Source organism: Saccopteryx leptura, chromosome 1 (assembly GCF_036850995.1).
Source record: "Saccopteryx leptura isolate mSacLep1 chromosome 1, mSacLep1_pri_phased_curated, whole genome shotgun sequence".
NCBI lineage: Eukaryota > Metazoa > Chordata > Mammalia > Chiroptera > Emballonuridae > Saccopteryx > Saccopteryx leptura.
In genome coordinates this window covers 359079521-359097187 of record NC_089503.1, presented here as the reverse complement: position 1 = coordinate 359097187, position 17667 = coordinate 359079521, and the positions used below count along the sequence as shown (strand labels likewise).

The following is a 17667-nucleotide window of genomic DNA, read 5'->3' as shown; positions in this document are numbered from 1 at the left end:
TGAAGTGATTCAGGCAAATTAAAAATAATTTTATATTAGTACCTGTAAATCCCAATTGCCACACATATTTAAATTGAGTGGAATGAGGAACTTTAGCTTGGTAAATATCATGGCTGATGGATCCACAGCAGCAGGGGTACAGATGAATTAAGCAAATATTCTTCAGCAACCAACATGCATATCTTGTGCACCCTGGAGTGCACACATACTAGAAAAAGAAAATAACAAAAAATGATATATACCTCATTGAGATGTTTCAGTATATATTTTAGCTTATAAAATACACAGCTAATTTCTAAAACTACCAATTTAAAAATAGTTTATAGACCACACCTTTTATTTCATGTATTGTGTATTTTTTCTATTTGTTTAACTTCTCTTTCTGTTCCATCATTCATCATGTTATATATTTAAAATGCCTATGTAATATTTATTTGACTGACTCACTCCTTCATCTGTAACTTTAGTCTACAATATTCTGTTTTCTAGGCTACATATATTTTTGAATTAAAAGTGTGGTTTAAATTAACAGACACACAACTTAAAATACATATGATCCAATAAGATTAGCACATAGAAATACCAAAGTACTATTTGAATTTGTTGGGTTTTTAAAATTTAAATAATTTAAAAAAAAATAACATAATGAGGACATAATGGCTAATAAGATGATCTATCTATAGTAATCTCTTGTATTTTCAAAGAAATATTTCATAACTGGTTATATCCTCAATAAAATTAATGAAATTAAACAATTTCAAGTCATACTCAAGATTTCATTAATTTTTAAAACACAGTATCTTACTGAGGTCTTAAAATAAAATGAACAAATAAGATAAATTTAAGCCTCAGAGACAGACTGGAGGTATATATTCTATTTATAGCGTACCTAAAATTATTTCTATATCTCTCAATTTCCAATGAGCAAATTTGCCACAAGTTTGGCAGAGGGAAGCACAGCTGAGTCTTGGGACCCAAAGAATCACTAACTTCTGATATTTATTTTAATGGAATTACTACACTAATCAAATTGTTTCAAGTCGTAATAACTTTCTATCTGGTTACACAATACAAATTTTTATTGGACAGAAAAAAGCTGTCTCTTAAAGTATGCCTAAGATTAGAAATAATCAGAAAAATCATCATTTAATTATATCAAATAGCTACCAAGTTGTGGGAGACAGTTTATAAACTGACAAAGTCCTTACAGCCTAGAGCTTAGTTTAAGACTAAACTCTTCCCCACACCCTTTTTAAGACTAAGATCATCCCCACACCTTTTGAAGACTAAGTTCTTCCCCACATCCTTGGCTGTTGCATGGTGGGGGTTGGCACACTCTTATGAGGATTCCAGTTTACACTTTAGATATGTGAGTTTGTATCAGAAATTTCCTTGTTTTACAAGTGGACTTTTTCTCTGCACTACAGAATAAAGCTGGCCCGGGGGTTTTGACTCTTTTATGGTTCTTGCAAGCCATCAGCTTAGCAAAGAGGCCTCCCAATCCCATCCTTTTTCTTTCTGTGTTTATTTCATCATCTGCCAACATTCTCCCTTTAGGACCTGGGCCATTACGGGTCGTGCTGATTTGCAGCACAAGGGAGTACAATTCTATAAAAAATTTCTGTCCTGAGATCAACAAAAGTTTAACCCATAACATTTTTACTAAGATTTAAAATGTTGAGTCTTAAAATGGCATCAACTAATTTTCACTGCCAGTGAACATTGTATCTTACTGGATTTATGTTCATTATTGAAACAAACATTTCAAGGCATAATAAATTTAAATTTATGACTGCACAAAATAAATTTAACAAAGTAGCATATTATGAAGAAACCTGTAGAGTCATCTCTTCACTTACAACAAAACTTTATTAATGAAACAGAAAAAACACTCCATGGAGAATGGGTTCACTCATTGTTGTAGAGTAGATTTAGGGTTACCAACTTAACTGCCTTGAACTTTACACGGTTAGCATCAACATTTCTGTGTCTTAGCAAACTGGTCTGTTTGGTTGCCATAAGTAGATTATATATTCAAAGTACTATTTTTGAAATGAAGGATAAAAAACAGCTGCAGTTGGCAAGTGACGGGAGAGAGAAATGATATTCTGTTCTTCTAGACTTCTGAAATGGGTACGTGTGGGTGTGTGCATTTATGGGGGGTCGGTTACCACAGCATAACCTATTTAATATACTCAGCAAAGTTTTCACTATCTAGGAACGAGACTAATCTGGGTACTGAGGATTGTTTCAACTATAAAATATTTATGAAATTTATTACATTGGCTCTTTATTAGAAAGTATATAGTTTATATTTCTGTAAGAAATTAATATTACTGTCACCATAAACAACTAAGAAAAATATATATTGACAATACTAGTTTTAATTTATCTTGTACTTGATTGTCAAGTTTATTTATATGAATTGAAAACAGCAAACAGTTAAGAATTTGCATTGTTGTTTTTGGAAGTGAGTAAGGTGCCAGGGGGCGGAGATCTACAGACACACATTTGAAACTGAACATCAATCTAAATGTTGACACTGAACTAATTAACTGGAACATATTAAAAAACTAAACTTGAACTGACTTTGAACTATAATAAGCTTTTGAGAACATAATTTTGGTAAGCAAACATTGAAATTAAGACAGTGATAATCTAATTTCACAAAGACAGTAAAAACAGGCAAGAAAATCCAGAAAATTGTCCATAAAAAAGAAAAGCAATTTATTTCTTATATCTCATGTCAGTAAATGTTACGTCAGAAAGAAAATTTTGTAGTATCAAAATTTTGTGACTTTTATTTGCTTGACACAAAATACATATTTACAACAAATTTATTACCCTAATATATCATATGCTAAATATAGTTAATGATGCTTTTCTTAAGGTTTTCTTTTTATTATACAGAAAAACCAATTTGATAGATAGCATAAAGAAGATTTAAAAAGAACTCATGATGTTGTTCTAGGTGTTGTTATTTTAATAGCCTCATTTCTTAGGCAAGAAATAATATGTTTTAGGTATTCTGCTTCTCATGCTGTGTTAAAAAACTGTCCCCAAATCATTGCCTATACCACAGTATCTATTCCTTAATGATTCCATTTATATTCATTTTAAGAAATTACCTGTCCTGGCCAGTTGATTCAGCTGTAGAACATCAGCATGGCATGTAGAAGTCCCAGGCTCAATTCCCAGTCAGGGCACACAGAAGAAGTGACCATGTGCTTCTCCACCCATCCCCCTCCTCTCTCTCTCTCTTAAATATATATATTTCATCATTGTTCAAATGAGTTCTAAAACTTTATCTTATTTAATTCATTTCATTTAAATTTTCAACAGCCTTGTTAGTAGTTAGTCATAGTATATTTTGTTCCTTGACAGATTTAGTCATATATAATTCTTTGTATTTGTTCCAATAAAAAGACAACAATTAAGAGATATTTTTCCTTTTATTTTTAAGTTCATATCCCTCAATCTTTATAGGGCTAAGACATCCTATATACTTAGGATTCAAATTTCATCTTTTACTTTAGGTTTGTTTCTTCTTTACTCTTAACTATAAGTAGTATAGGTACAAGTGTGTTAATTATCTGACAAAAATATTTTCACTAAAAATTTGAAGTAGACAATCTTATAAATCTGAAGTTTCGTTATTTTTCTGACACTGCCATCATGGCATTGTCATTGACTTTCACTCATCCTTCTTAGTTAGTACTAATAAAACATTAACATTTCATTTATTTATAAAATATTTTATTTTACCTAGTTAAAATTTTTTAATAATTTTTCAAAGCACTGATGAATCCACACAGAAAAAAATAAAATATTCAATGATTTATTGCCTATAAGAAACTCAGTTTAGTTTTAAGAGCACGTAGACTGATAGTGAAAGGATAGAAAATATTTTCAAACAAGAAAATTGTTATAACTGACAAAATGTTACTTAGGTAAAAATGGTCAAAAGAGACAAAAATAGTCTATAATGATAACAGTATCAATTCATCAAGAATTTAATACACTCCCTATTAACATTCCAATGTTGTTTTTATTTTTTGTAGTAAAATTTATTTTTTAATTAAATTTATTGGATTACATTGATTAACATAATTATACAGGTTCAGGTGCTAAATTCTACAACACATATCTGTATACTGTATTGTGTGTTTACAAGCACTCAAGTCAAGCCTTTATCTAACATCATCATCCATATACACCCCTCATTTAAAAAAAAATAGAACAAAGAATTGTCAGATTTGTATGGAACCACAAAAGACCCTGAATAGAAAAGAAATCCTGATTAAAAAAAAAAAAAGAACAAAGTCATAAGTATCACACTGCCTGACTTCAAATTATACTACAGAGCAAGGATAAAAATTAAAAAAAAAAAAGTGTTGTTTTGGCAGAATAACAGACACACTGCCCAGTGGAACAGAATTAAAAACCCTTAAAATAAAATTGCATGTGTATGGGTAAATAATTTTGACAAAGGAGTAAAATAAATTGCAATGGAGAAAAGAAAGCCTCTTCAATAAATCATGCTAGGTAAATTGGAAGGGCACATGCAAAGAATAAAACTAGATTACAGTATATCCCCATGTATAAAAATTAATTCAAAATGGATCAAAAACCTAAATATAAGATCTAAAACAATAAATTACATAGAAGCAAACATAGGTACTAAACTTATGAACTTTGCTCATAGAGAACATTTTATGAATTTGACCTTAAAGGCAACTTTGGGAAGTAAAGGGAAAAATAAAGGAAGAGATTATATGAAGCTAAAAAGCTTCTGTACAGCAAAATAAACTGACAATAAAACATAAAGGCAACCAACTCAATAAGAGATGATATTTTCAAACAACAGCTCTAACAAGGGTTTAATATCCAAAATATATAAAGAACTCATATATCTTATCACAAAATAACAAACTTTCCAATTGAAAAATGGGCAGAGGCCCTGGCTAGTTTCTCAGTAGATAGAGTACCAGCCTGGCATATAAATGTCCTGGATTCAATTCCCAGTCAAGGCACACAAGAGAAGTGACCATCTGCTTCTCTCTCCCTCCTTCTCCCAATTTGCTTCCTCTTTCCCTCCCACAGCCAGTAGTTTAATGGGTTCCAGCATTGGCCTTGAGCACTGAAGATAGCTTGGTTGGACCGAGAGTGTCAGCCTCAGGAACTAAAAATAGCTCAGTTAATTTAAGCATTGGCACAGATGAGGGTTGCTGGGTGCATTCTGGTCAGAGTACATGCAGGAGTCTGTCTCTCTATCTCCCCTTCTCTATTTATAAAGAAAAAAATATAGAGAGAAATGGGCTGAGGACCTGAACAGATGCTTCTCCTAAGAGGACATAAAATGGCCATCAGATATATGAAAAGATGTTCAACTTTTTAGCTATTAGGAAATACAAGTCAAAATTACAATGAGATACCGCCCCACACCTGTAAAAATGGCTATTTTCAACAAGACAGGTAATAACAGGTGTTGAAGAAATTGTTGAGTACTAGGAATCCCAACCTCTACTGGTGCGAGTGTAAACTGGTACAGTCACTATGAAAAACAGTATGGTGATTTCACAAAAAGTTAAGAATAGACTTACCATATGATCTAGTAATCCCTCTTCTGGCTATCTACTTGAAAAACTCAAAAACATTTATTGCAAAGATATATGCACCTCTATGTTCTTTGCAGCATTATTGATGGTGGCCAAGACATAGACACAACCAAAGTGTCTTGTGATAAAGGATTGGATAAAACAATATGGCATTTATATACTATGAAATACTACTTAGACATGAGAAAAAATGAAATACATCCACTTGTGACAAGATAGATGGACCTTGAAAATATTATGCTAAGCAAATTAAGTCAGTCAGAAAAAGCTAAGAACCATATGATTTTACTAGTAAGTGCAATATAAAATGAAAACTTATAGACACATTCAGCAATATGGTGGTTACCAGAGGGAAGGGGGTGGTGTAGTATAGGGTAAAGGGTGCCAAACGAACAGTGACAGAGAGTATTTGATTTCGAGTGGTGGACACACAATGTAATATACAGATCATGTGTCATAGATATGTGTACTTGAAACCTATATAACCCCATTGACCAGTGTCACTGCCCAAAATATTTTAATTAAAACTCGATATCATATTTGTAAGTATTCATGCATTCAAATTTGGAGCTCCTTGATATATAAATCAAATGCCATAAGAACTAAAATAATTTAATAAATATCAAATATTTGGGGACTTTAATACCCCCCTTTTAATCAAAGACAAGATCCATTCAGAGAATCATGAAAGAAACAACAGTTTTGAACAAAATTCTAAACCAAGTGATTCTAACAGACATACACAGCATATTACATCCCACAGAAGCAAGATACAAAATTCCTCAAAACACACATGGAACATTTTCTAGTATATATTATTTGTTAAACTGAAAACAAAGTCAACATATTCAAGAAAATTTTTATACTGACTGTATTTTCTCACCACAATAGTGTAAAATTAGAAACAAATAACAGAAGGAAAGCTGAAAAATCCACATACATATGGAAGTTAAACAACAAACTAACAAACAACCAATGGCTCAAAGGAAAATAAATAATATCTGAAGACATATGAAAATACAAACAAAACATTATGAAATGTATAGGTTACAATTAAAGCAGTTCTAAGAGAGAAGTGTAAAAGATAAACACATGCATCAAGGAGAAAGATCTTAGTTAAAGAACATTTGTACCTCAAGAAAGTAGAAAATTAAGAATGAACTAAGACCAAATTTAGCAGGTGGAAAGAAATAATAGATTAGGACAGAAATAAATAAAATAAAGACTAAGAAAATAATAGAAATGATTAACAAAACTAAAATTTAGTAAGTTGAAATTGTAAACAGTACTGACAAAATTTTAGCTAGACCATCCTAGATAAAAAAGATGAATCCAAAAATTATAAATATAAAGAGACATTTCACATTAATCAGCAAAAATACAAAAAATTGTAGAGACTACTATGAACAATTACATGCAAACATATTAAACAACCTATAAGATTTGAGTAAATTCTTGAAAACATACAGTTGGTAAAACTAAATCATAAATGAATTAAAAATCTGAAAAGAAAATGAAAGAGAAAGGAGTTTAAGTCTGTAATCAAAAACCTCCCAACAAATAAATTCCAGGGTTGGTTATTTTACTGGTGTCTTATAACAAATATTTAGAGAACTTATATCAATCCTCTCAAACTCTTCCAAAAATTAAAATAAGGCCAGCATTACCCTGATGCAGACCAATATCCCTGATAAATATAAATACAAAAATTTTCAACAAAAGTTAGCTAACTAAATTCAATGATGCATTAAAGAGCATACACCCTGATCAAGTAAGACTTATTCTTAGAATATAAGGATTGTTCAATGAATGTAAATCAATACAAATAATATACCATATTAATAAAAAATATAATATAAAAATCATGATCATCTCAATCAATTCATATAAAACATTTGACAAAAGTCAATTGTCTATTCATGGTAAAAATTTAATCACTTGGGTATACAAGGTATGTACCTCAATATAATAAAGGCCATATATGTCAAGCACACAACTAGCATCCCATTCAATGATGAAATGGTTTATAGCTTTTTCTGGGAGATCAAGAACAAAACAAGGGTACACATACTCAACACTTTTATTCAACATTAATATTGCAAGGCTGAGCTTGTGTAATTAGGCGAGAAAAAAAAAAAGAGACATTCAATTTGGAAGGCAAGAAATAAAATTATCTTTGTTTACAGATGGCAGAATCTTATATATAGAAAATCCTGCCTGACCAGGCAGTGGTGCAGTGGATAGCATGTTGGCCTGGGATGCAAAGGACTCAGGTTTCAAACCCTGAGGTTGCCAGCTTGAGCACGGGGTTGCTGGCTTGAGTGTGGGATCACAGACATGACCCCATGGTCGCTGGCTTCATACCAAAGGTCACTGGCTTGAAGACCAAGGTCACTGGCTTAGTAAGGGGTCACTCGCTTTGCTCTAGCCTCTCAGTTAAGGGACATATGAAAAAGCAATCAATAAACAACTAAAGTGCCTCAAGGAAGAATTGATGCTTCTTATCTTTCCCTTCCTGTTTGTCCCTATCTGCCACCCCTTGCAAAAAATAAAAAAATTCTAAGGATTTCACAAAAAAAAACTGTCACAAATACTAAATGAATTCAGTAAAACGGCAGTATACAATATTAACATACAGAATTTGATTTTGTTTCTATACATTAACAATAAATTACCTTAAGAAATAAAAAAGAATTTCATTTGCAGTAGAATAAAAAAAAATACTCAGAAAATAATTTAACCAAAGACATTTAAAACTATAAGACACTGATAAAAGAAACTGAAGAAGAAAAAATAATCAAAAAGTATCCTGTGTTAATGGTTTGGAACAATTAATATTATTAAAATATCCATACTAACTGCCTGACCAGGCGGTGGCACAGCAGATAGAGCGTCAGATTGGGATGTGGAGGACGCAGGTTTGAGACCCCGAGGTCGCCAGCTTGAGCAAGGGCTCATCTGGTTTGAGCAAAGCTCACCAGCTTGGACCCAAGGTCGCTGGCTAGAGCAAGGGGTTACTCAGTCTCACGGTCTGAGACTCACGGTCAAGGCACATATGAGAAAGCAATCAATGAACAACTAAGGTGTAGCAACAAAAAACTGTTCCTGTCTGTCTGTCCCTATCTGTCCCTCTCTCTGAGTCTGTCTCTGTAAAAAAAAAAAGAAAGAAAAATCCATACTAACTAAAGTCATCTACAGATTCAATGCGCAATCCATATCAACTATCCAATGATGTCTTTTACAAAGATAAAAAAGAAATTCTAAAATGTGTATGCAACAACAAAAGAACGCAATAAGCAATGTAACCTTGAAAAACAATAACAAGGTTGGAAGCAATAACAATTCTTGATTTCAACCTATACTACAAAACTGTAGTAATAGAAACACAAAGGTCCTGGTCCTGGACAGTTAGTTCAGTCAGACAGCGTGTCATCCAGAAACACCACAGTTGCAGGTGTGACGCACACATTCAGGGCATATAAGGGAAGCAACCAATGAACACAACACTAAGTAGAACTACAAATGAATGCTTCTCTCTCCTTCTCTTGCTTGCTCTCTCTCACTTTCCCCCTTCCTTTCTCCGTCTCCCTAAAAATCATAGAAACAAACAATCAAAAACAAAAACAACCAAAAAACCCCACTATGGTACTAGTATAAAAACAGACATACTAATGGAACAGAACCGAGGTTCCAGAAATGAACCCACCTAAATATGAAGAAATAATTTTTCACACAGGAACTTTAAACATACAATGGAAAAAATAAAATCTCTTTAATAAATGCTCCTGGGAAAATTGGAAAGCCACATGTGAAAGAATGAAACTAAACAGCAATTTGTCACCAGACACAAAAATTAATTCAAAATAAAATAAAGACCTAAATATAATTGATGCTGTTTTTCATAGCATAGTCACACATATTTGTTGAGGTTGCCATCAGAAAAGAGTAAGTCATTCACAGGCTAAGAAGGACATAAATATCCTTTTTTACTTGCATAACTAATGAAAAGTAAATTTAATAGTTAATCATTAATCAGTTTTAATACCAATCAAGTTTTTGTAGCATTTTTAATATTACTTCAACCCATTAGAATTTCCATTTTAACGTTTACCTAAATATTTAAATTAAATATTGTGGTAAATACTTTTTTATCTTTAAAAATACATATTGAACAAAATCTTCCTTCAAAAAAACTTACAATTCTTTCAGTATCATTTTTCCATGATCAACCTTTATCTCACTGATCTTAGCTTATACATTAGAAACTTAAATCTTAAATTTGTTTCCTAAATAAACAATTGAAAACTTTTTCTTAATTATTTTTATTACTTAATTCTTAAATAATTTCTTATATGTCACATGAATTCTGATTTTGTTTATATAAATCTATACTGTATAACTGTTGGTTATATATTTTAATAAATTACCATGGGAGTAACATGATTTTCCTCAGACTTTTGTTTCAAGTCATGGTGGATGTATTATTGATCCTTCAGGTCTTTCTTATATCTGCCTTTTATAACATGAGTTTTAATGAGGAAATTAAGGAACAATATGTTCCTCAGGGTCATTATGGTCATTTTAAAGTTCAGATCATTCACCCTGGATGACACCACTGAGATCTTAAACATCATTGTTAAAAAGATAGAATACATATTAAAAATGTACCTTAGCCAGTTATAATGTTGGCACTTAATTTTTAAAAACTGAAGTTTAATTTGTTTCCTAAGTTCTGTATTCACTGTTCAACAAAATGAATAATATTAATTTTTAACATAAAAATTTAACTAGGTGAGAGTGCATATTAAGCTGTTTTGGTATAATTATGTAATTAAATTTTGCAACCTCATTGTAAAAAGTTCTCATTATTAGCATATTGTCAAGAGGAAAATTTTTGTAAGTTGAGACAGAGTGCTTGCAAAAAGACATACTAGCTTTTACAACAGATGCAAGAATAATTAGGGACTGACCCAGATTTGCTAATAATATTCCTTTTCAAAATACAGTGGCCACAACCAACAACAACAAGAACCCTGTCACTTCTATTCTTTCGGCAACTACAACCTTCTTATAGTGCCCATCCATCTGCCTGTAATTCTAAATCTCTAAGCTGTTCTGTCCAATCCCAGACTTAGGTAGAAACGTGTTATGAAAAGTTTGGAAAAGGAGGTAGAAAATATATTTATGTATATATTTAATTATACTTATATATGCTTAAATGTTAGTATAGCTCTCTCTCTCTCCCTCTCTTTCTCTGTCAGTTTGAGGAAACAATACCTTCCTTTGAATGAGTATTACAAAGCACGGGATAGAATCATGGTCTTTCTTGTTCGACAGCAAAAGCCTGGTGTATAGAGTTCCCACCTAGTAAGTTTTCAATAAATCTGTTTTCAACTAGAGCAACTAGTAATATGACACAGAATAAATAAAAAAAGAAACCTATGAGATTAAAAACAAAAGATAGAGACCCTCTTCAGACTGCCCTGACTGGGACTTCTGCACACCGGACTGATGATGCTCTACTGCTGAGCAAACCAGCCAAGACCAACAAGTTTTAAGTGAATTTTGGGGGGTGACATTGGTTAATAAAATTACATAGGTTTCAGGTGTGTCATCCCATACTACATCATCTGTATACTGTACCATGCATTTATCACCTTAAATAAGGTCTCTTTGGAAAAAGAAAATAAGAAAATAAATAAATATGCCTGACTAAAGATTTTACCAAAATTTATTGAGTAGGAAAAAAATTAGTTAACCCCTGGGCCTCTTTAATACCTGTGATTATATCTGTAATCAAGATGTTGGCTATAAATTATATGTGGTTCTCACTTTGTAGTGTACATTGCCTCATTTTTAATTAATGCTCTTATTGGGTCCTTAGACTCTAAGTAGCAAGTAAAAAGCACTACTTCATAAATTGTTAAAGCCAATATCAGAATCATGTAGATCAGTGGTCCCCAACCCCTGGGCCGCGGACCTGTAGTGGTCTGCGTGCATTTGGTACCGGTCCGCAGAGAAAGAATAAATAACTTACATTATTTCCGTTTTATTTATATTTAAGTCTGAACGATGTTTTATTTTTTAAAAATGACCAGATTCCCTCTGTTACATCCATCTAAGACTCGCTCTTGACACTTGTCTCGTAAGTTTGACAATTATATTTTAAAATACCACAGTTTTTACGCCGGTTGCATAATTTTATTTTGTGCATTTATTCATCCCACCCTAAAGGCTGGTTCGTGAAAATATTTTCTGATATTAAACCAGTCTGTGGCCCAAAAAAGGTTGGGGACCACTGATGTAGATTACAATTTATAAAATTAGATGTCAATATTGGGAAGAACAGCAGTTAAAACCAAGTCAGATGTCTAAACCAGACCTACTTCAACTCCTATTATACCAACAATGTAACTGATTAGACCCCATTTCATTCTCCAGAGTATCATGTATGGATGATAAAGTAGTAAACCACATACATTAGCAGGGGTTATTCCTGTCTGAGTGAGTAATTAAGGAGCAAATGTTTAAGGACAAGATTTCACCTATAAACATGACCACTGCTTCCCTAAGTAGATGACAAATGGACCCACCAAACATAACCACCATTTTAAAGTAAATGGGGGATTTTCACCAATGAATGATGAATCTAATCCTTGTTAGATACAGAACCAACCAATTATACTGACACTTTTCTTTTTTTCTGACCTGCACTAATTCACCTGTGTCGATAAGTACAGATGGTCCTAAAACTCAAACTAGAAATGACCACTAAGTATAAATATAAAATGACTTATTTTTGTCTTTCATGAATATCTTTTAAAGATGACCAAACACGATTCTTACAGCCAAATTTATGTGTTCAGCTGAAAGCTTTTCTAATCATTTTAACCTAGAAAATTTATTCTTAACACAAAAAAATCTGTGTATTTGTTTTCTGTTGCTGCTGTAATAAATTATTATAGCCTTAGAAGTTTTAAACATTCACTCTTTTAAACATTTATTTATTTATTTATTTATTGTATTTTTCTGAAGCTGGAAACGGGGAGAGACAGTCAGACAGACTCCCGCATGCGCCTGACCAGGATCCACCCAGCACGCCCACCAGGGGCAAAGATCTGCCCACGAGGGGGCGATGCTCTGCCCCTCCGGGGGGGTCGCTCTGCTGCGACCAGAACCACTCTAGTGCCTGGGGCAGAGGCCAAGGAGCCATCCCCAGAGCCCGGGCCACCTTTGCTCCAATGGAGCCTTGGCTGAGGGAGGGGAAGAGAGAGACAGAGAGGAAGGAGGGGGGGTGGAGAAGCAAATGGGTGCTTCTCCTATGTGCCCTGGCCGGGAATCAAACCCGGGTCCCCCGCACGCCAGGCCGACGCTCTACCACTGAGCCAACCGGCCAGGGCTTTAAACATTTCTTGAGCACAGAAGTCTGAAGTCACTCCTACTGGGATAAAGTAAAGATCTCAGCTTCTGTAGGTCGTCAGGGAAGAATAAGTTTTGTGGCCCTTTTCAGCTTCTATATGTATGCCTGTGGACTCTTCCTACCTCTCAAAGGAACACTGCAGTCTCTGCTTTGGTAACCACATCACTTTCTCTGTCTCTGACGCCTTCTGTAGACTTCTTATAAGGATCTTTGTAGTTATTTTAGGCCCGTCTGGATAACCCAGGATAGAGACTTTATATTGTAGTAAGATCCGTGTCTTAATTACGTCTTTAAAGTCTCTTTTGTCACAGAAGACAGCATTGGTAGGTTCTGAGGATTAAGATATGGGCATATTTGGGGTGCCACTGTTCAGTTAACCATACCCTAGATTCCCAGAGAGTGTTCATGAAAGTTTGCCTTCAGCTTAACATTTACTTTGATACCCATTTTTAGGTCTAGGGCCTTAGCATTACTACAGATTTGATGACTCTAAGTGCTATTAATGAGCTTCTTGGGAGGAAAATGCCATCTTAAAGATCCAAAACATAATATGAGTGACAATTATATAAATAACACTTTTCCTAATAGTTTCACCAGCAATTTCTCCTTAATTATAAAACGCAAATTTTCAAATTGTAAAAACTTCTTCAGGCGTATCTTTTTACTATTTTTTTTTCATTTCATTATTAATAAAAAAACATTTGTCACCTTTACTTTCCCTAAGGCATTTAAGTATTTATATTAGTTCATTTAAATATCAGCATTTCAACCATTCATTGGGATTACATTCATTTAGATAAATTAAGCTGTCACTCCTTACACTTAAGCTGTTTAATGTACTTTATTACTTGATATAAAAATTCAATTGAAAATAAGAAATGTGTGGTGACTGTGGAGTAGTGGTGGTGAAAGATTTAGTGGGGATAAATGGTAACAGTTAAACTTGGGGGTGGGGCGAATACACAATATGGTGTGCAGTGGTGTTCATAGAATCGGGCACCTGAAACCTGTATAATTATATTAACCAGTGTCACTCCAGTAAATTCAAGTAAATAACATATATAAAGAAATAATAAAACCCTTTCCACTCTTCATGTTATAATATCAAGTCAAATCAAATTTAGGAAGTGTCATGCCAGTGGTTGAGGCCAGGCAGGTTCATACTGATTATGGGCAGATGACAGAGGATCTACGGAGCTGGAAAGTGTTGGGTTATACCCATTATTAGAGGCTCACAAAGACAGGTGAGCAACCAAACAAAGAAAAGTTGTTTTCCGCAGTGGAGAGCAAGAGAGTAGGGAAACCACCCCTCATGGTTGGAGGCTGAGGGAATCAGGGAACAGAACCTCTGAAATGCCAGTGGCCGAGGCTGGGCAGGCTCACACTGGATTTGGGCAGACAGTAGAAGAACTGTGGAGCCGGAAAGTGTCAGGCCATACCCATTTAATAAAGTCTCACAATGGCGAACAATCACACAGGCAGGGGAAACCACCTCTCAGGCAAACAAATCAAAATGGCCCCTCACAGTGGTGGGTAGGCAATCCATATACACACGATCCCCAGTCTCTCTCTTCCCAATCTCTCCTAAGCCACAAGCACCCACAGCCTTACATAGACCACACACATGATGCTGCTATGCACCCATGCACCAGTCAGGCAAAATGCTTGCAGCTGGTAACACTGCAAGCAAGCCTAACACAGCTGCCCCACATGGAGGTTCGCAAATAAACAACAAAAGGGAAAGAGCTCATAAAGGAAAATCTGTTATTCACAGTAAGGGCAAGGGAGCAAGGAAAACCACACCTCATGGTGGTGGCAGGAGAGCTAGCTGGGAGAATCCCCGCCCAAGGGAAGCACCGGTAGCCTTCTATAGGCCATGCACGCCTGTCTCTGCCACGTGCTCATGCACTAATCAAGTAAAGCGCTTGCAGCTGGTAAACCTGTGAGCAAGCCTAACACAGCTATTTTCCTTACAGGAAGTGTGAGAGAAGTTAAATTTAGTAATACTATAAAATCTTTTAAACTTACTAATTATTATAATCAATCAATAGAAAACATGTGGAATTACAAAGTACTACTCATTGTATACTAGTTAAGTTATATAGCTTGCATACAGAAGTGACATTGATATAAGCATTAATCCGAGTATTTCTATTTTTGTCTTAGAACTACTCAAGAGTAAATTTTCTGTGGGTGGAGTGTAGAGCACATTCCTAGCAGCTGTGGTTGATGCAATGCTGTGAGAACACTCCAGCTCCCAGAACCCTCCTGGGCATACCCAGGAAGGGAGCTCACCAGCAATAAGGAAGTGACTTAGCGTCAACCACGCAGCTCCCTGATCTTTTCAGCCATTGGCTTTGAGGAACACGCTGTGACATCCTATTGGCTGAACCCATGTATATAAGCTAGCTTACTTCCTGAATAAAGCGGATCTGCGTCACTGAACCTGGTCCCCAGAGTCGGGTCTTTGCGTCTCTGTCGTCCTCACCCCCAGCAGGACTTGTCCACAATTTTCTGTATATGAAGACCTTGACATAAAATAGAAGCTGTGTGATAACTTTAATTTCTATCAATCCTCTAAATTGAGAACATCTGTTGCTTCATTATTGCTTGCTACTGTGAAAGCAAAGTCGAGAGGACCCAGATAATACTATGTGACTTTGTCCATAAAAGAAGTTCTAACAACTTTATGTGATTAACAATTGTAGGACAATAAAACCATTTGAGAAATGCTTAAACATGAAATCTAGGCAAGTATTTTTCTTATACTTTTAGAAAATTTTTAAGTCAAAATATGCTTTTGTTCAGATTTATAATATGACAGTGATCCAAATTATTAAAACAGTTTGAAGAACTAAAATAAAGAAGTAACATAATGCACATTAAAAAGATTTAAAAGCTAGTGTGAAGAAGCTATTTTTTTAAGCAAGCAAGAGAAAGAGAGACAGGAAGGGAGAGAGATACAGTACTTTATTTGTTCACTGATTGCTTCTTATATGTACCAAATGTCTAATAATATAAATATGGAGAAAAAATCCAAATGAATTTAATCTAAGTGCATATTTCAGGGGTAAAGATTGAGAAGTAGTATAAACCCCTCTTTCTGAACTGGATGTATATATTCTGGCCCCAATAAAGGAAGGAAAATAATAGAAAAGCAGTTTGACCTAACCAACTATATGCACCTATTTCTCAGATGCAGGACATAAACCAGACAAAGGGTTCTCAATCTGGGATCTATTTTTTGCTATGGTCTTCTAGTTGGACACAGAAGCTTCTCTTTTTTTCTAAATTTGAGATTCTTTAAACTTTCACAAGTCTTTTTTCTTTCTGTGTACAAGTTTTACTATTTTTAACTTCCATAGCCTATACTTTGTCAAAGGCAGGTTTTTTCAACTATAGCAATGTAGCTATTTTGAAACTGATATTTCTTCACTGTGGAGGATGCTTAGCAGCAAACCAGGCCTCTAACCACCAGATGATGCCAGTAGCAGACCCAAACCGGATTTGTGACAACCAAAAATGTCTCTAGGCATTGCTATATGTCCCTAAGGCACAAACACACTTGGTGGCTCTAGGGATCCTATGCTGACTTCATTATTATTATTTTAAATTTTTTATTTAGACGATTAAATTTAACAGTGTGACATTGGCCAACTAGAGTACATAGCTTTTGGGCAAACATCTCCACATCCTTTGGACAGTCCATTATGTTGTATACCCATCACCCAAAATCAAATCATACTCCGTCACCTTATACTTGTCCCTATTTATGTCCCTCCCCCTCCCACACACCATCCCCTCTCCCTAGTAACCACTGCACTCCTATTTATGTCCATGACTGACTTTATTATTATCCAGAGATGTTTTTGTCTCTCAACATAAATTATGGCACTAACCATCAGGTCTTAAATCTGAAGAAAGTATTTCTGAGAACTGTTAAAGAATGAAAATATCGTGGTGTATATCTGCTTGATGGTACAATCAGAAGTATCTTAGGCAGCTTAGAATCTAGTTCTTGGGCTGATTAAAAATAATTTCACCTTTTCTGTTCAATTTAAGCTTTAGTAGCAGATCATAGTATGAATTTTAGATTTTTTTCATTTTCTGTATGTGTGCAAACTAGTATTTTCTGTGTTCATAACATACTTAGCTAAGCCAACCTCCATTTTTTCATTTGTTATCTTTTATAGTTTTATATTTAAAAAGCATTATTGAGGAGTACATTGTGCATAACAAAATTACTTGCACTTTTTATCAAAGGCACTTCTCTCCAAAACCCATGTCAAAGTAGGTCCATCTACCTCATATGAGGAAAGAAATAGCCTGCTAGTCAGGATATGAAGTCTGTGTTTGTCATATAGAGAAGTATCATTCCAAGTAGGTCCCACCCACTATACTTGGCATAACTTACCATTGCTAGAATTTTGCTGTCTTCTCTGTTAGGTTATTCCTGTACAAAGAAACAAAGGTCTCTACCTTTATAGAGCTTAAATGTTGTTCTAATATAGTCTCAAAGGCAATAAAAAAGTGCATGAAGAGCTATTTTGTTATCTGGAAAACAATGGCAATATTTGTTAAGAAAAAAACATAGAATAAGGTAACATTATGGACTAAAAGGGAGTTTTA

General features: G+C 34.3%; 1 protein-coding gene across 1 annotated transcript in view; it reads right to left on the bottom strand.

Moving 5' to 3' along the window:
* Window positions 1-17667, bottom strand: part of EYS (eyes shut homolog) — a 1965296-nt gene that overhangs the window by 1579029 nt on the left and 368600 nt on the right. Inside the window, 1 exon segment of the mRNA XM_066360293.1 lies at window positions 43-208. Coding sequence (XP_066216390.1) covers window positions 43-208 — 166 coding nt within the window.